Source organism: Prionailurus viverrinus, chromosome B1 (genome assembly GCF_022837055.1).
Source record: "Prionailurus viverrinus isolate Anna chromosome B1, UM_Priviv_1.0, whole genome shotgun sequence".
Lineage (NCBI taxonomy): Eukaryota > Metazoa > Chordata > Mammalia > Carnivora > Felidae > Prionailurus > Prionailurus viverrinus.
Window position 1 is genome coordinate 3,015,796 of NC_062564.1, and position 19,861 is coordinate 3,035,656.

Consider the following 19,861-nt stretch of genomic DNA (forward strand, 5'->3'; position numbering starts at 1 on the left):
CCAAACTGATTCTCTCTGATTATTCTGGATCAGAATCTTAGAAGAAAACTTACGCATTTCATATGACATTGATAAAATAACTGGAGTGGATGCTGTGTACGTTTAGAAAACCTGTTGCTTTAACACAAGTCGTCTTCTTTTATATTTTGTATTATAGTCAGAGCCGAAAGGTTTGTTTATAAGATGACAGAAAAATTAACATCGAAACAAATATGACCACGAATAAAACATTAAAGAAAGAGAAACTTACCAAACTCCTTTGGCACCGTTATGGAGTAGAGGCATATTTGACCGGCCGTGTAATTATGAGGGTAGTTTGGTGACAAAACGACCCCTTCGGACCCCGTGTACTGGCCTCCGCAGGGAGCTGCAAGAGGGAGTAAGCAAACAGCATGTGCAAAACCATCGCCACACCTGCTCGCGAGGGGCGGGGCCGCAGGAGGATGAAAACACTGAGGAGATGAGCATCTCACCTGGTTTGTTCAACAGTTTAACAAAGTGGGGCGGGGGGGGGGGTGCCTGGGTGGCTTAGTGGGTTGAGCGTCCAACTTCGGCTCAGGTCATGATCTCACGGGTCGTCAGTTCGAGGCCCACATCAGGCTCTGTGCTGACAGCTCATAGCCTGGAGCCTGTTTCAGATTCTGTGTCTCCCTCTCTCTAGGCCCCTTCCCCACCCCACCCCCCCCCCGCCACTCACTCTGTCTCTCTCTGTTGCTCACACTCTTTCCCTCAAAAATAAACATTAAAAAAATTTAAAAAAGAAATTTAACAAAGTGGCCAATGGAAAAACTACTTAACTTCGCTGTGGGAAGTGAAGGAAAAGAAAAGCGGAGATTTACCAAGTTTGAATAAAGACAACTTAGGAGAAAAACCTATGATGGTCTCAGGAAATCCCAAAACCTCTCCCAGACGTGCTAAAATGATCATGAAAATGTTAGTAAGAAACTAACAACAAGCCTGAAATGAACAGATTCCTGAGTTACTTTGAGTCTCACAAGAATTTTCTGGTTGGCATCAGTCATATAAACTGAAGAGCTACAAAAATTATTTCAGTTTTCTACTGTTTTTACATTACTACAGGGCTTAGAAAAAATAATGTTTGCTTTTAGCTTTTCATTGTTGAACTTTTCATCTCAAAGACTCAGTTCAAGAGTAGCATGTAGAATTACTAATAAGCCGGGGTCTCTTCCTGTAAGTTTGATTGAAAACTGAATTGACTCATAACGAGAAAGCCAGGGCAGATACAGTAACAAGTGTTACGTGCAGAGCTCTGTGTGTGCGTGTGTGCGTGTGTGTGCACGCACGCGCGTGTGCGTGTCTTTACTTTCCTTCTCATTATTTTATTCACTTGGGCATTACTTTTGCTAAGGAAACACTGAAAACACTGGGACAACGCCGAAAATACTCTGGAAGCATGTTCAAACAGACATTCAATTGAATCTTAGTCTCGTGACTCCCAGTTTTTTAATTAAACGCCCTATCCTTCAATCCGTCAAATGTGACTTCAGAAGACGTCCCAGTCTGCAGAGTGTGACCCGGGACAGGCACTGAACTATCAGCCTCCCGGACCCCGCTGCCTGCAGCCTGACCACGCTGCTCCTGGTCTCAGATACACCCCATGGACCTCAAGTCAGAATCATTTTTACTGTTTGAGAAAGTAGATTTGTACAACTTATTTATTCTTGATAAGACAGTTTCCAAGCACCAAAAGACAAATCAAAGGCAATATATTTAATCCTTTCAATGTTAATTAACACACTATCAAGTCCTAACTGATAGGCATTGTTCGCAACTAACAAAGCTCCTTGGACTATGTTGACATTAATGTCAAAGCACCTCATTCGTGATTTGATTTGTGAGAGTCCGAAGCCATACATCACAACAGCTTGGAAAACTGAAGTCTTATTCTAAGTTTCAAGGGAAAACAGCTTACACATCTGACAGTGTTGATCTACTTATGATCAACAGGTAGAGATTTTCTTTAACTACACTGAGTGTGGTCTTCCCGTTGGTGTCTTGATTCAGAATAATTTTATCATCCCACGACACTTACACTGACATTTTACAATTCTAAAAAGAAAAATTCTACTTTAACTTGTTGATAGAAGTTAAACTCCCAAGCTGAAGGTTCTACATGAAATGCTGGGTGACTTATTCTACTAATTTAGATACATCGCTTAATTTTTTTTTCACCTCATCCATATAAATGCAACCAGGGTATTTCAGAACTACTTTTTTCCTTAAAAGTTTACAGTTCAAATTTTAAAAAGTAAGCACCATGAAGCATAGAAATCTATTTTTTGCTCAGCCATATAAAACTCAAGCAGGTAACTGTGCAAATATCCTTTCTTTTAAACCTAGAAAATCCATCCAGTTCAAATTTTAAGCCACAGGTATAAATAAAAAGTGGAAGCAAATCACCACTGGGGTAACATCTGGATGCTCAAATGATCTGACAGACAGAAATCTTATCAAGGACACTGTGTGATGTATTTGTGGAAGTATACCTACAAACATTTATTTTGTTCAAGGACAGGATGAAAGAGAATTATTTTGTGATAACACAAGACATTAAAAAAAAAAAAAAAAAGATGAAATGAAAGGAAACTGACCTGGCATTTTAGGTCCACTGCTTCCTTGATGCATTGGGTTGTGCTTACACGTTCTAGATAGGCACCAGAACTATTTTGCACACAAGCAAACATTTGTGAAATTGACAAAAATATGTATACGATTTTCATTTCATTCTTAATGATTATTCTGTCCGTGTTACTGCGCTGACCTCAGACGCAGATAGGTATGGTCTTTTCCGTAATGGGCATTATTTTACGTTAATGTGATAAAAGAAAAATAAAGATGTTCTTGTTCTTTGGTAATTAATGAATGAAACAGATAATTTTCTAAATGAATAAAGAGCAGTAACACCATAAGTACAGATGGTAACAAGAACTCACTCATCCATCTGGTTAACTGGAATGTACGTCTCATATGTAAAGGCAACAAAATTCAATCGAATTGAATGTAAACTGAAACAACACAGCTAACATCCTGACCCGTGAAACGGGCTCTGGGTTGTTTCAATTTCAGTTCAATTTACAGTAAATTTCAGTGAAGAAAAACTGCAGACAACAGATGAATCACCAAGAAAAAAAAATCATATTCTACATTTAAAATAAACTAGTCCAGAACGTGCAGCCTGCATTCCATAATATATGGAATATTCAAATGTTTTTTTAATGTTTTATTTATTTTTGAGAGAGAGAGAGAGAGAGAGAGAGAGAGAGAGAGAGAGAGAGAATATGAGTGGGGGAGAAACAGAGAAAGAGGGAGACACATAATATGAAGCAGGCTCCAGGCTCTGAGCTGTCAGCACAGAGACTGATGCAGGGCTTGAACCCATGAACCGTGAGATCATGATCTGAGCCGAAGTTGGACACTTAATAGACTGAGCCATTCAGGCTTGAAATGTTTACAATATAGCAGAAATCCCTGGTTTAGCTGGTCATCTAAATGATCCACACGTAGTGATTCATGCACAAAATGTGTTATTCCCCATGACAGATCCAAAATAAACTATGGGGGGAGGTAATTTCTACTTTAATGATTTGGTATTTTGAGTTCTACTTAAATGTAAATAAATAGCATAAATAAAAATTTATGTGTTGTGCACTTTGATGACAGGTAAACAGAAATTGCTCTTGGCTTTATGGGTCTTCAAACACAGAAGAAGAAATAGTCTCTAATTTAAAATTTGATTCTGTATCTATTATCCAAATGTGACTTCTTTTATTTATGTTTATTTTGTGGCTATCATTCCCCCACAGGTTCAAATTGTATTTGAGTTTAATACAAATTTAATTCCTCCTGCATTATTATTTAACAAAGTCTAAAACTCACGTTCTTTCTTATTTTTCTCTGGTCCCCATATATATATATCCTCTATGGAGATGTCTGAAGAGGGATATTACCACACCTGGGATGTACAGATCATTTAGTGGAATACAAGAAAAAATATTAGAACCTCTGTAGAAAGTTATATCCCGGGAGGTGTTTCTGTTCACACATTATCTACGCGGGATGTCTGCTGGGAACTGCGGTGTGTGTAAGGGCATTGCACTTATTGGGGTTTCCTGTTCAACAGTCACGACGTGACTGGATGTCAGACCAAGAGTCCGCCATCATTGCCCTCTGGTTTATTAAAAGGATCATGTATTCCATTTACATGTAGATTAAGATCTACATACAGAATCCAGATTTTCTATTTATTGAGCCCCTACTTTGTCTGAGACAGCCATAGGCATATCCCATTTAATCTTTCCAACACTGGTGAGGTAGGCATTCTTACGTCCTGAGCCCTGGGTGGTGCAGCCAGAATTTGGCCGCCTCTAGTTGGATAACCCCTGGGCCCTGCTCTGATCCCCACCCTCAGAACCTCTCCCCTGGAAAGTGGGGTCCTCAAGACCTAGGTAAGCAGCCTGCAGGCAGCCCTGGACCCACTTCTGGGACGGCGATCTAGGACCCTAGGTTCCCGTGAGAGCACTGCCTGGGTTCCACTGTGTCACCTCCCAGACACCCCTCATGTTAGTTTTTAGGAAATTTAGCGGGAAGGACCCCAAAACTGCCATGTTGTCGCACCTGCCCAAAGCAGCTCACACGGTAACTTAAGTATGTGGCTTTTCAGCATTTTTCATTGAATGGAGCCAGGGGAGGCACTGACTCACAAGCTGGCCTTCATGGCCACGACTTAAATACACTGCCTGGTGCTAAAGTTTACACACTTCCCTCATAAATTTGCTTTCTATATATGCATATTATTTTTACATATACATGTACATGAATCATGGACATCACACACATATATCTAATCTACATTTAATATATATTTTATTTAATGTAATGTATTTATTTCAATATCTATATTTAGTATATACTGAAATATATATACACGTATACACCCTATAAGTATAGAGGGAAATAAACCTAAAAACATAATAAAAATATATATTACTTATGTATATTAGTTATCCATCAACATTATATTTATTATATTAATGTTATATATTATTGGTGTATAAATATATATATTTCAATATATATTATATATGTTTATATATTATTAATATAAATAATACTTTTTATTATGTTTATAGGTTAATTTCCCTTTACACTTATAGGTGTGTGTATGTGTCTGTACATAAAGAGTAATTTACATATATAACAAGTGGCTTCCAAAATCTCAAAAGTAAAAAATAACAATAAACACTGAAATAGAAGCTTTAGATTGCTTTTTAAGAATTTGAGATGAATGATGTTTCTCAGGCCCTTCCAAATCTATGAGGTTACTGGGCATTTTATTTTACGTATATGGCATTATTTATATTTTATAAAGGGCATGTGCATTTTAAATATAATTAAAATGTGACATATTAAGTTTCTACAAAATGTAACATAAATATACGTGGATTTTTACGTATCTATCTTGTTAATGGTTATTTCTTTTTGAGAGAGAGAGAGACAGAACATGAGTGGGGGAGAGGGAGAAAGAGAGGGAGACACAGAATCTGAAGTAGGTTCCAGGCTCTGAGCTGTCAGCACAGAGCCCGATGTGGGGCTCGAACCCATGAACCACACGCAAAATCATGACCTGCGCTGAGTCGGATGCTCAACTGACTGAGTCGCCCAGGCGCCCTGATTTTTACATCTTTTACAGCTATCGTTTCAGATGATTATTATGATAGGTCCACAGAGGGTATCAGGCAAATATCACCGTTGTCCCTGACGAGAAGACACAGAGGCCCACAGGCACTGAACCACCTTCCCACCTCGCACATGAGGTTAAGAGTGGATCTGGAACTGGACTCCTCTCTGGCTTTTCCTCAAGACCGAAATAGAGCAGGCAGGCACACGGCCACCCCTATCCCGGGCCCGATGGCGTTGGGGGAACGCAGATTTGCAACAAGGAAATCCCACAGGGTCCCACACGCACTTTGCAGTTAACATGAGTTATGAGGCTGGCCAGCTTCCTCACCCTCCACAGAAGAGATTACAACGCTGAAGACCCAAACCTTACTGGTTAAGTTCAGACGTTAATGAAACACATGGAAACGCACACTATGCATGGGGGTGCCATGGTGTATTTGCTTCCCTCTCTCAGCATCGTTCACTCTTTCAGACCTGGAATCTGAGAAGCATAGATGAATCTGTTTTCATTTTGGTTATTAAAACATGCCAGATTGGGAAGATTTAACACGCTGCATAATTTTCCATGAAAATTTATTTTTAGCTTTTCACTAACTTATTCATTTCCTCTAGAAACTTGTGTGAAGTCCTTACTGTGCCAGAACCCAGTGCTGAGTCCTGGCAAGGTGGCTTCTTAAATCGACAAGTTCTCGGGTTCACACACAGACTTAGGGGCACGGATGTCACAGTGCGACCAAGGGCGTTACATTGGTTTGTTTCTTTTGTTTAATTTTTAAATTTGACCGATTTGGTCTGGAGGGACCAGTAACGTGAGCTGTCCTGAGTGGGGGAGAAAAAGAAAGCTTTTGGTAAGTTCATTATATCTAACTGAACTGGTACCTGAGTTCATCCTAAAATAACTTGGAAATCATTTTTTTTTTCCTGCAAACACCATGGGCTTTACCATCTTCTTTTTAATGTGCATCATCTCAGGGTAGAGGTTACGAGTCATATGCCCAAAGCTGGAACACTTTGGTCTATGGACAGTCCTATGAAATCACTGACTAGATTAACATATGGACACGGCCAGAGACCCGGAAATCTCCATCTGTCTCTCTGTCACTGCACTGTCCGGGGTAACTGCCACCAGACTGCTGTCACTGTAGGTCAGTTCTGTCTCTTCTTTTTTTGAGAGAGAAAGACAAGGAGAGAGAGAGGGAGAGAGTGCCATGAGCTGGGGAGGGACAGAAGGAGAGAGAGAATCTCAAGCAGGATCCACTGACAGCACGAATCCTGACCCAGGGCTCACTCCCACAGCCCTGTGAAATCACGACCCGAGCCGGAATCAAGAGTCAGACACTCAACTGAGCTGCTCAGGTGCCCTAGTTCTGTCTGCTCTTGAAGGTTGATCTTACCGTTTAATATGTGGATTTAGTAAGTGAATACCCATATAAAGAATTACAACTAGTGATATTTGGGGGGAGAATGACACATGAATATATACACATATATACATGTGTATACACACACACACACACACACACACACACACACAGACATGGAGACATTGAAATACAGAGGCAGAGACAGAAGCAGAAGAGTGCATCTGGAGACTGTTACTTAGTACCTCTTAATGCACATCAGGCCTAGAATATTAAAAAACAAAGAAGTTAAAAATGCCAGACTATCTGAGAGAAAAATGTCACCCCTCCCCGAAGCCTGTGACAATGGCCATACATCAAATGATCAAGGCATGTGAAATACTTAGTCCGCATTGGCTCTGTAAGGGAATCTAACCCTAACCACTGGTTAGGGGACTACAGCACCGAAGCGTGACAGCATTTCTAAAATGAGACATTGCATTCTAAATTAAAAGTAAAATGAGATGTTGCATTCTAATTTTTTTAAACATTTATTTATTTTTGAGACAGAGAGAGACAGAGCATGAGCAGGGGAGAGGCAGAGAGAGAGGGAGACACAGAATCGGAAGCAGGCTCCAGGCTCTGAGCTGTTAGCACAGAGCCTGATGCGGGGCTTGAACTCATGAGCCGTGAGAGCATGACCTGAGCCCCCCAGGCACCCCTGAGACGTTGCATTCTAAAGTAAAAGTCAAATGAGACCGTGCATTCTAAAGTAAAAGTGTTATGAAGGACAGCACAGGGCCCACGCGTACCGTTGCAGGAAGGCAAGGCCTGACTCCAGGCAGGTTTTCCGTCCGCTCCGATCACACACGTGATGGAGGAGGGGTCCACAATCTTGTAGCCAGAGTCACACTGGTAGGTCACGGTTGAGCCAAGCTTGAAGTCCGTGCCAACGCGTGTCCCGTTCATTATATTTCCAGGGTCGAAACAGGCTTCCCGGGGCTTCTCTGTAGAAGCAAAGGTCACCTCCGTAAGGGCAGGGATCTTAAGCTTCTGTCTGTTTCTCTGTTTGCTTGCTCATTTTATCTACTGCCTACAACAGTGCCTGGTATATGAGAAAAGCTCAAAAAGTATTTATAGATGGACAAATAACCAAGTTAGTAGCTAAGTATCAAGTTAATATTAATCACATGTCATTGTTAATGTGATAACTACCAAGTTAACAATTCAATAACACGGAAATAGGAAAAACTCCAACTTAATACAATGACACTTCTTTTCTTAAAACCACATTTTACTACAGAATCGTTATTGAATCACTTTCATTTAGGTAAAAAACACAACATTACTTTTTACGAGTTTTTTGTTTTTTTGTTTTTTCTTTTTGCTACGGAACCTAGTACTGAAGCAAAGAAAGCGAGGCTGGAAAAGTTGAGGTCATTTCCTACCTCTGCACTTAAATCATGCTGATGTGAAACCACACGCCCTAGAGGCCATGAGAGAATCCGGCCACTCCCGGGGTCGGGCTCGGTGCGTGCCAGTGCTCTCAGCACTTGATACCGGGAAGAGGACACCGGCAGGGAGGACAGGAGAAGTTCCGGGCCTCCCACAGGGCTCCCTCCCTGCACTCGGGGGCACAGCGCCTGGCGGCGGGGTGGGGACCAATGGCTAAGCGCCTTTCCTTGTCTTCTGCTACTTCTGTTTTTCACAGCCTCTCCTGGAGAGCTTTGAAAACATGAAGAGCTGTGGCCCCCAGTTCGACAGCTGCCCTGGTCTTGGAAGAACCCACACAAAAGATGCACGTCTCTCTTCCTACCCTTAGGAATGTACCTCCTTCCTCCTTTAGTCCCTCGTCCAGCCGAGGAGGCCCTGGAGAGCACAAAGTGCACAGGCAGGCAGTGACAAATGTCCATCCTTATGTTTAGAGGAGGGGTGGTGCTTTGCAGCTCATTCTAGAATGGGCACTGTCATGGTGAAGTGCACGTCTGTGAGTTCTCGTTACTCCAGAAACTGTCTGATGATATGGTAAATGCCTAAATGTGCTGTTTTTCATTATTCATAAACATTAACAGATCCCATCCCCAAAGCACAAGAACTCTTCTGACTGCTGAGTTATATAATATTTTTCTCTTAGGCATTTTAATAAGAATCAGTAAGTTTGTAGATTTTGGTGTTTAGAAGGAAATAGATTAATTTTCTACCTAAAATCATATAAAGAAACATAAGTCCATTGAAGCATTAACAGACATGAAATGTGTCCTGTGTTTTATTTGACAATTCTAATCACTGATAAGTAACTCAAGTTTAAATCAGTATACATATTTTCATTATTTTTTTAAAGCGCTCACTAGTCTGAATTGATATTTCATTAAGTCCTTTTCTCTAATTCTTTGTCATATATCTTGTATGTTCTTGGTTTCCATGAGACATGGATTTGAAAAGAATGTGATTATTTTCATGGACGCTATAGAAAAATGCTTAATTTAGGGTGTTTTGTGTTTGAGTTTGTCTCTATTTTCTCTGGCAACAGGTGATGAGGGGGGTCCCAAACGAAGTGGGAGACACCCATCTGGTGGGCAAACAAGGAAGCTTGCCTTGGCTGGGGCTCCTCATGAACCAGTGCCCATGGGTGGTGGAGACAGGTGAGGGCCACAAAATCACACGTTGAAAAGCAAGGAGATAAAACTACTATTCTGATGTACTTAACCTTAGTCATTCTGAAGAAACAAATGAGAGGATATTAAAACACATGTTAAAATAATAACAATTATTTTTTTTTTAGTGTTTCTTAATTTTTGAGAGAGAGAGAGAGAGAGAGAGAGAGAGAGAGAGAGAGAGACTATGACAATGAGCAGGGGAGGGGCAGAGAGACAGGGAGACACAGAATTGGAAGCAGGCTCCAGGCTCTGAGCTGTCAGCACAGAGCCTGACGCGGGGCTCGAACTCACGGACCGTGAGATCATGACCTGAGCCGAAGTCGGACGCTTAACCAACTGAGCTGCCCCAACTCTTAAATGTCATCAAATCCTTCAATACACACATCATAATTTATTTTTACACGACTATGAATTGGGGCAAAAAAGAAATTATTCATTTTTCTTTTTTCCTTTCAGCAAAGGTAGAAATGTGTCTCTGGATTTTCTTCCCCACTGTAAATATCGAACATTATGTTATGCGAGCATTTTATGTATGAAACAGTCACAAAAGAGCTCAGAGATAAATGCTTACAATGAATAAACCTTGATACAAATTATTTGACACACAAAGTAAGCTGATCACAGTACCTTTAAATTCAATCGCAAACCCCGACAAGCCCACGGAAGCATCACTCCGAAAAGCCAGAAAAAGACTATTTCCACTACTCTCTATTCTTTCTGGGGCTTGAGAACCCTGGAAACTTCCAAGGAGAGGTCTGTTGGAATCTTCTCCTTCATAGATATGTAGGAAATCATAACTGGGCTCCATGTTGAAACTAAAGGAAAGAGCATTCATCAGGTTCGGCACCGAACACGTGTCTCGTATTTCCTCCAGACTACAAGCACACAGTGAGTTCACTTACCTTCATGCAACGAATTTTAAAAACCCAAACAACCCAGAAGTAAATGTAAAAATAATTTAAATGTGACAGTAGCAATGTGTGTAACTAATATGAATGATCAATACTGTTAGCATGAGACATAGTGACTGCTATATTCAAAATGGTAGGAGTTTATACTCTGGTTTCCCTTCAGATCGTATAAATGTTTCATCTTTTACAAAATGGGAGGAGTCTGAAGATATCTGTAAGACAATGATTCCTAATAACGTGGACAGAATATCTTTTCCCTGCACCCAGGAAATTGCTAAAGAAATATGGTTTGAAAGAAAGGGGTTCGAAAGGGAATTCCCACCGATATTTGATTTTTACGTGAATATTATTAGTTTGAAAAATAGGTATCCTCGATATCGCTATCCTTAATTTTTTTTTTAATTCTCTGTTTTTACTTTTAAAAATGCAATTGCCTCTACTTGGTTGGGTCAGTCAGCTGACGTCAGTCATCCCTGGGATGGCACGAGGAGTGGTAGGTGCCCACTCCGTTTCATGTTCCTACATCACTGACTTTTCCCAATCTTCTCTTCCCGCCCCACACCCCCCGCCCCACCCTGCTCTCTCCACTTCTCTCTCTGTGTCTCTCTCCTCTAGTATTAAATACCCTGGTAATCCCCAAAGTTCTCAGGTGGGATGTGGCTTTCCCTGTCTCTGCCATTTTTGATGAGAAGGTGGATGACGGTCTGGGCGCTTCAAAAACGTGCACACTCTCAGGTGAAACACTAAAGCTGGAACAGACGATAAGATCTCGAGGAGATCAGAATTAACCGACAAATTAGACAGAGGTTTCAAGTAATGCCTTCTGACTGGCCTTCCACCTCTTCCTCATCTCTGAGCCTTCAGCAAGGACTCATTCTGAGCAGCGTCCACTTTGTCTCCCTTCAGTTGGCAGCGTATTTGGATAATAGGGATGGTGAGTCAGGAAGCTTTATCATCACTAACGTGGACGTTGTTTAAGTGGCTCTAGTTTATCTGGAGATCCAGGCGATGAAACAGGAACAAAAGGTCTCTCCAGAAATTGCCCCAGGTGTTCTGAAGGAAGCCACCGAGAGTGGGCACCACGGAGGACCCAACATTAACACCGCACCTCGTCCTGAATCGTGCCATCCCAGTTTATGCCAAGGCTACACTGGGCCCTGCGGGAAGTCCCTGGACATAGTTTTTAAGGGCGCTTTAAAAGATTCCTTAGTCTGCTTATTTGACAAATTCCTTAAAAATCACAAATGAAGGAGTGAAAGATCAGGCATGACCAAACCGAAAGGTGTCAGCAGGAATTGTATCAAACAGAAGAATCTGATTGGAGGAATGATTTTATTTGGGACACTTTATAAGAATGCTATTAGAAGCTGGGGATGCTGTGTCCCCATTAACCGTTAGAGCTCATTACTGTTACAGATTATATTTGAGCACTGGAGATACACTGAGTCACAGAAAGGAAATATAGTCTGACCTCTCTCTCTCGCTCTCTTTTTGGATATACCATAATCCATGCACTAAAGTCTGGAGTGACATTTGTAATTCATCATGATTCTACTTGTAAAATCCATTTTTTATGTCCTTTTTAAATTTATTTTTATTTTTTAGAGAGGGGGAAGGGGCGGAGAGAGAGGGGGGACAGAGGATCCGAAGCGGGCTCTGCACCGACAGCGGGGAGGCTCGAACTCACGAACAGTGAGATCATGACCTGAGCCTAAGTCAGACGCCTAATGGACCGAGCCACCCAGGCGCCCCTGTAAAATCCATTTTTAAATCTGCACGATCCATGAGACCCAATAAATAGGCCAAAGTGTGGCCCAGCTTTTGAACCAAATGTAATCTGAGTCTCAATGTGTATCTTCGGCTCCCCGGTCCACAGGGACCTGTGATGAGTCACCCTTCCCAAAGACCCCAAGACCCAGGAAAGGCCTTGGAGTGAACGTTCCAGGTCACGCAGTGCTTGGTCCTTCCTGCTAGTCGTGCCATCCGCTCCCCAGCCCCTTAGAAGCACACCTGACTTTAGTGACTCCCTATAAACCGTGCGTCTGGGCAGCACGTGTCAATGCCAGTGTATCTTTGCTTGGGGAGGTGAAATCCTGTCCCCACCCAGCACTTCTGGCTCCCTGCTCCCATCCACTGAGTAGACCCAGTCATAAGGCTTGAGGGTCACTCCCACCTGAGCACCTGCAGCTTGTCTGGTTGTCCGCGTCTTGGGAGAAGTCACACATGTGTGATTTTTCTGTGACACTGGGTCAGCTAATGACTTAAGAATCTAGAAGTTGGAAGAAAACTTGGAGGTTTTCTACTTCACCTCTCTTCCAGAGAGGTGGGTAAAATAAATAGGAAAAACAAAAACCTCTACAAAGCTGCCGCCTGTCTATACTATCAAATGGATCGCCCTGAGGGAACCTTGATAATTAGTCACTAGGACACACTGGAGGGTAGGAAACTCCTACTTCTAAGGCCCCGTGTTCTCTAAAAGGCTTTCAATTGTTCATTTACTTCTAATCTCACGGTGCCAGAGGCATCTCCAGGTTTTAAGGCGTTGGTAGAAGTTAGCATTCACAAAACCTACAGAGATACCCAAAAATACAGCTGCAAATGTTCGGTGGTTTCGCACAAGGGCTGAGTGAGTGGCATAATAAGGGTTCATCACTGGGTAAATTTATAGCAGCTTGAGTAAATTGAAGACATGATGGCTTATCAGGATGACTTAACATTTGGAATCAGGGACATTTAAAATTATACTGATTCAGATCCCATCAGGAGGAGAAAGTGAAAGATAATCATGGCCAGGCCTGGGTTGGTGACGTAAACATCAGAAAAGGAAACGTGTTCAACTGACAGATAGATATACTTAGACCACTTCACCCTGGAGAGCTAAGAGATCAAGAAGATGGCCTCTAGAACCAGGTGCCTTTTAAAAAGTCCCTTCATTTAGTTCAATCAATAATCAAAATACAAAGGCGAAGATCGTGGGATTTGGAAAAAATGCAACTATCATACACCAGATATGAATAATAGGATAGTCCTATAGAATTTACATTTATAAAATAATCACAATGTTTGAAACTCCGTCATCTGGTTTAGCAGGGATAAGTCAGCAATCATTTTTTAAAGAGTAATGTCTATTAATTCAGACTTTACATCAACCGCATTTAGAGGAATTTCTATTTTCAAAGTTCTATGAAGTCATGATATTTCAGTGATGGTATAACAGGGCTACCTGTGGGAACGTCAGACAAGACGTATTGCGGAAACGATTTCGTTATCACGCATTTAGAGAAATACTCCTATTGTCTCTGTAGTGCCCTGATGAGGAATCATACTAAGTGTACCTGTACCACTTTTTTATTACTCTTCTTGAATATTCTGTAAATTCAGCCTTCTCATGTGGAACATATTGCATGCGGGATAGTATTTAAAAGTAATTCCTGCCATGTCCTAATACAAGCAGACTTCTCGAAAGCAAAAGTACATACACGTGTATTTCCATTTAGGTCATTACGCAGCCCCATGTAGTAACTATTCGAATAACATCTACGGCGTCACTCAAGGTAAAACCAGGTACTTTATGAAGGGATATGTGAGGTAAGTTTTCGGTGTGACACTTGAAAAGTCTACTCAAGGGGGATTCAGCAAAAGACAGTACCTTTTGAATATCAAGGCGATGACGAAGTCTGGATTCACTTTTATTCTCCAGTCACATTCTTTCCCGGGAGGATATGGCTGCGGGTAGTTAGGTGACAGAATGACACCCGCTGGGCCCGTCAGGTTCCCTCCACACGCAGCTGCCACGGAAGAGGGACAATGCTGGTCAAGGTGAAGTAGGACATAACAGAATTCATCAAGGGCACTCAGCATGTGTCAGGTTAGTAGACAATTATCTGGATGAAAATTTAAGGCCCAGGAGGTCTGTATGTTTTTCATGGACTTGTTCATGAATTTCATACAATGTCCCACCCTGCTTTTACGGAGGATTTGTAACTGTTGACAAATAAAGTTCAGTTGCTATGATTTTAAGCTCTACCCAGTTAAACAGATGACTTTACTCCCCCACACTCCTACAATGCACACAATACACGTTACAGAAACACTTGGAAAGGGAAAGAAATGGCCACGAATGTCACGTTATGGTCCTGCTGATTCTCCTGTCCTGTCGTAGGGTTCACAAAGTCATTGCTGACTTCTTCTAGAAGGCATGCTTCCTGTTCACCTGTGTCTCACTGACACCTGGCACAGTTGTGATCAGGTATTCAGGGAATATTTGTGGAGTGAATGAATACACGTTATGCCAGGTTTTCCCCAGAGTCCTCTGATATACGTAAGGTTTGGGATACAATTCAAAATGACAAAACTAACACAAAGTTTAAGTGACATCTGGGAATATGGAACCCGTAACAGACTGAGCCAGAACATCAATCTGGAAAATAGAATGTAATCACAATGCTCAGCATGTTAGTATCAGAGAACAGTGCTTTAGATGATACTCATCAGTCTACTTGGTTTTTACCTATCACTTTTTCACTACCTGTGTTTACATTTATGTTAGGAAGATAATAATTATGAAGTTCAGTGGTGTTAATAGGCAAGCCAATTTTCATTCTTGAACTTCAAAGTGTTTAGGATGGTTTCATTTACTACATAGGATTTCTGTCAAATCTTCCATCATGTTTAAAGGTGTTAAAACACTGCAAAATTCACAGGTATACATTTTAGATGCACGGGTGAATATACAAGATTTATGGTTCTTCACAGCAAATACAGTGATTGCTCACCAAGTTGTCTTAAAAAAATCAGCCCAATTAAATTATAATGTTCTCCCTAAACTATATATCTTATTTCACATCACTGGCCATATATCCATTTAAGAGAAAAAAAAAATGGTAAGTAGAAAAAGAAACACCCTAACTGGCAATCTTTTATACAGAGACATACATACAGATGACTTTTATTGTGAATAATGCCAGTGTACGTGCTTTCTAATTTTTGTGACGATTGTGTCTTTGAATACTCACTTAACATTCCTGAAAACTTTAATTTTCCCTAAGAAGAAATGTAACACATCCCATTACTTTCTGTTATGATTTCAGTCTCACTAAAGGCAAACTCTAACTAGTATCACTAGTATTATAATAAATTCAGATATACATTCAAGAGTAATATAATTTTCGCAAAAATGGCTAAACCCACATGTCCCCCCAGCACCGAGTGTGACTGTAATACACTCTGCTGGGACCACTGTCTACTCGGCTCTCCCAGAATCAAGTGCACGTTGACAGAGGAAAGCCAGGCAAGGCGCGGGTGGAGGCAGGTGGCGCTGAGATGGAGGGAGCAGGTACCTCCGGGTCTAGAAGATTCCACCGCATGCAGGGTTTGCAAGATGCAGAATGACAGATTCAGGACACTGGCTACCAGGGTGTTGCCAGCAGGAAGAATGTGGGGGTGACACAAGGTACTGATTTAAGAGAAACCAAGAGGCATTGCTGTCTTATCCTGAGAGATCCAAGGAGGCCTTTTTCAGTGAGGTTATCCAAGAGCATCCAGGGGAATTAAGTAGCGCTGCCTGGCTGTGTTTGTTCTCTCTTTGGGTCAGGCGTTCTTCGGTTTAGTTTCATTAGGTTGTAATTTGAAAGCTCGCAAAATATTTTGGACAGGATTAGCACTGCGTACAGAACGTGACCCAGACACTTGGGGAAATACTCCAGAGGGAATGGACGTAGACACAAAACCCACAAATCTGTATCAACCCCCAGTGCCTCCTTCCCCAATCCTTAGGGTCCCCTCCTTAAGGTACCAACAGCACCTCCATCCTTCACGGTGTGAAGCAGCACACTTGAATGAGACACATGCGTGTTTCTGCTTCGATACAACGCAGCGTTCACACCATTAAATGGCATAGCTGGGCTCGAAAGAGCTGCCCTGGGGGTCAGGGCAAGAGGATGACACAGAATGAATTTCTGCAAACTTAGGGCAAATTCTTGCTCTTGAGAGCCATTTACAACTTGGAGTTGCAGAAAAGGTACCGCAGCCTGTACGAGGCAAGAGAGATCATGGGGACTTTGAGGGATCCTCGTGCAGAACGAGAAAGCGGTGAGTGTCCTCTGGTCTGCAGAGGAGTCCTCGGGAATCGGCTAAAAAAATCCCAAAGGTAGTGCCTCATTCGTTGGAGTCCTTTGATAAGTGAAAAAAGGGAGCTATCCAACCAGTCCACAGCAAAAATCAGCAGCATCAGACGAGGTGGTGGAAATAAGAGCAACATGCCAGCAGGTGAGAGGCTAAGGGATTTCAGAAAAGAGAGAGAAAGAAACGAAGATACGAGGGGGAAACACTAATAATAATGAAAGGGGAAAAAGAAATTAGCGGGCCACCCAGCGCTGGGTCCAGCGCTGACTTTGACTCAGGTCATGATCTCATGGTTCATGGGTCCGAGCCCCGCGTCGGGCTCTGTGCTGACAGCTCAGAGCCTGGAGCCTGCTTCGGATTCTGTGTCTCCCTCTCTCTGCCCCTCCTCTGGCTCATGCTCTCTTTCTCCTTCAAAAATAAATAAACATTAAAAATAACAATAAAAAAAGAAATAAGAACAGGGTTTTGGGTTTTGTTTTTTTTTTGCCTCCTTTTAAGGAAAATAAACACTCACTCATGGCTCTGTTGGTAATGTAAATTGGTGCAACCCTTCTGAGTTTTGAAAAACGTTTTAAAAGCTTAAGAAACACATACGTGTGTAGAAATATGTCATTTAAATAATCAGGGGTGTGTGTTGCAACAAGAGGGTTCATTCTGGCAATCTTTGTGGTAGGGGGAAGACTGAAGCGATTCTGAGTGCACAGTCAGAGGGGAGGGGAGCAGTCCGTGTGGGCGGGTCCACTCAGATGCCGTGCAGTCATGAAGAACACGCAGAAAGCACATCACGGCACAAAAAGATCCTCATTTTGTTTTGTGCTGGTAAGTCAAAGTGCAATTGACACAACAGGATGCTGTCACTGAAAAACATTTTGGAAATAGATTCGATAAACATAAAATAATTAGGAAGCTTACTTACGTATGTTTGTGTTAATAGTATTTGCCTCCAAGTAGAAAGATGACAGCTTTTTGTCCTCTTTTCCCCCTTAACTAAACATGCATTATTTTTTAATAAGGGGGGAAAAAAAGGCTTGAAGATAAAAGAAAAACTGTTTTAAATCAGAAGAACAGAATTTATGTGCGTGCTAAGACATGATCAGCTGATGCCCCAGTTGACAAGTTTCTTACAGAGGACATAAGCCTCGTTTCTGGGAAAGAAAAAAAATGTACATATACGTATATATATGTATGTAGGTATGTGTATTTAAAATGTAATGAAAAGGTACGATTCACTTATCCCCAAATACACATCTATACATTTTCTATTTTCCCGTTACATAATACCTATATGCATAGGCCTGGCTGCCAAGATAATTGATATTCATTTACCTGCAGGTGAGTTTAGCCTGTCCTTGGTGCTGATGCTCAATGCAGAAGAAACACTGCCTGTTTTCTCTGCTGGGAACTGGCTTATCTAGTCATTGCTCAAAACTATGTCACTAAGATATAAACTAACGAAAGGCGATCGATTAGTTGGGAAGATGGTCACACTTTCCCAATGTCTACATTAATGCCAACTGAGAAATAATCTCGAAGTGTTCAATGGATAGATGCACGGCTCCCCCATGAGACTAAAATCATGCAAACTGGGGGGAGTCGTTCCCAATTTAAAAACAGGGTGATGGTTTAAAATGCTCGTTGCATTTATAGGCAATCACTCTATCTTAAAAAGAAGCACGCAGAAATCTTGCAAATCTCCAGATGAGGCGGCCTGGAATGAAATGCAGCATGGCGCCCACAGACTTATGAAAGGTAGACGCGGCACAAAGCATCAGGTAAACAAAGGCAGCTCTCCGACGTGGCTGCACACGCTAACGAGCAGAACCATCGGATCCCATCCATCTTCAAACTCCTCTAAGTACTTAGTGATAAGTTATGAGCTCAGTAGCACAGCTCCCCGGGACCACGGAGAATCTCTCTACTGCTGCGCCGATGACAATAAAAATCATTTTAAATCACAGAATCCCCTCAAGTTCACCCTATGCAAAATGGCCTATTAACTATGTGCATATCATTTCATGATCACTTCCTCTCTTCACAGATTAATTAAATTTTACATTTTTCAAGCAGATCATAAAGAAGTCCAAATTCAATGGTGACAGTTCATTAAAATAATAAGGTTTAGCAGGGTTCCTTTCAAAAATAAGGTGCAAGAGGTATTTATGGTCAAACAGCTGACCGAATGAAGGGACACTCTATATGTAATTACTATTTATACAAAAATATGTATTTCCCTAAAACCGTACTTGCGATAGAGTTCCGTGAATAGTTATTCAAACAGAAGTCTGCAAAACCAACTGCTATCCTTTGAGTAAGGTCAACCTACAAAATCCTAGTGAATTTCAAAAACATGGTTCTCCTTTTATCTTCATTTTGACCAAAGCAGTATAATCTCTAGTTTTCGGGATTCTGTTCAAATATACTGATATTATGGAAAAACCATCTAAAAAAAGAAAATACTTCTTACTGAGTAGGTTTTGCTGAAGGGCATGTTTCTATGTCAAAAATGAGAATTGCAAAGGAAGGGTTATGAATTTTCAGCCACCCAGAATTTTAAGTCACAGTCATTTTTACAAGATCCGTTGAGGCTAGGACACGTTAGGTAACTGTCAATTACTGCCCATTAAGTAAACCGCTTCCTTTATTTCACCCAACGAAATAAAGTTTCCAGGTTTACAGTGAAGTCTCCATGGAGTCTGTGAACCAGAGGGCACGTGAGACATGTTTCTGAAGAACGAACGCATTTATGGAGCAACGTTTAGAGTGGCGTGCGTGCGTTCCGAAACAGAACATGTCTGCTTTCTGTTGTACCGTACCTATGCACGTGGGAGGGTCTGGCTGCCAGAAGAATCGGTTGTTCAGCTGCACACAGGTGATTTTCGCTTGTCCTTGGAGCTGATATCCGGGGTCGCACTGGAAGGTGACGGTATCCCCCGGCTCTCTACTATCCCCGTAGCGGGTGCCGTTCTGAGGCAGGCCTGGGTCATTGCAGGTGGACGCGATGGACGCTGCGGAACAAAGGCAATACCGGGTCAAACGATGGACACGGGGTCCCCACGCTTGCACGGGTGAGGGAGCTCTTGTGGGCCGAGGCCCTCGACTGGCATCGGGATTCTTCCGTCTGCCCCTGAAT

General features: G+C 41.8%; 1 protein-coding gene across 1 annotated transcript in view; it reads right to left on the reverse strand.

The window, feature by feature from the left end:
• CSMD1 (CUB and Sushi multiple domains 1) overlaps positions 1–19,861 on the reverse strand; it is a gene marked incomplete at its 5' end in the record, with an annotated part of 688,146 nt that overhangs the window by 247,651 nt on the left and 420,634 nt on the right. Inside the window, 5 exons of the mRNA XM_047855978.1 lie at positions 251–367; positions 7,853–8,047; positions 10,325–10,512; positions 14,258–14,396; positions 19,545–19,736. Coding sequence (XP_047711934.1) covers positions 251–367; positions 7,853–8,047; positions 10,325–10,512; positions 14,258–14,396; positions 19,545–19,736 — 831 coding nt within the window. The remainder of the gene's footprint in view (positions 1–250; positions 368–7,852; positions 8,048–10,324; positions 10,513–14,257; positions 14,397–19,544; positions 19,737–19,861) is intronic.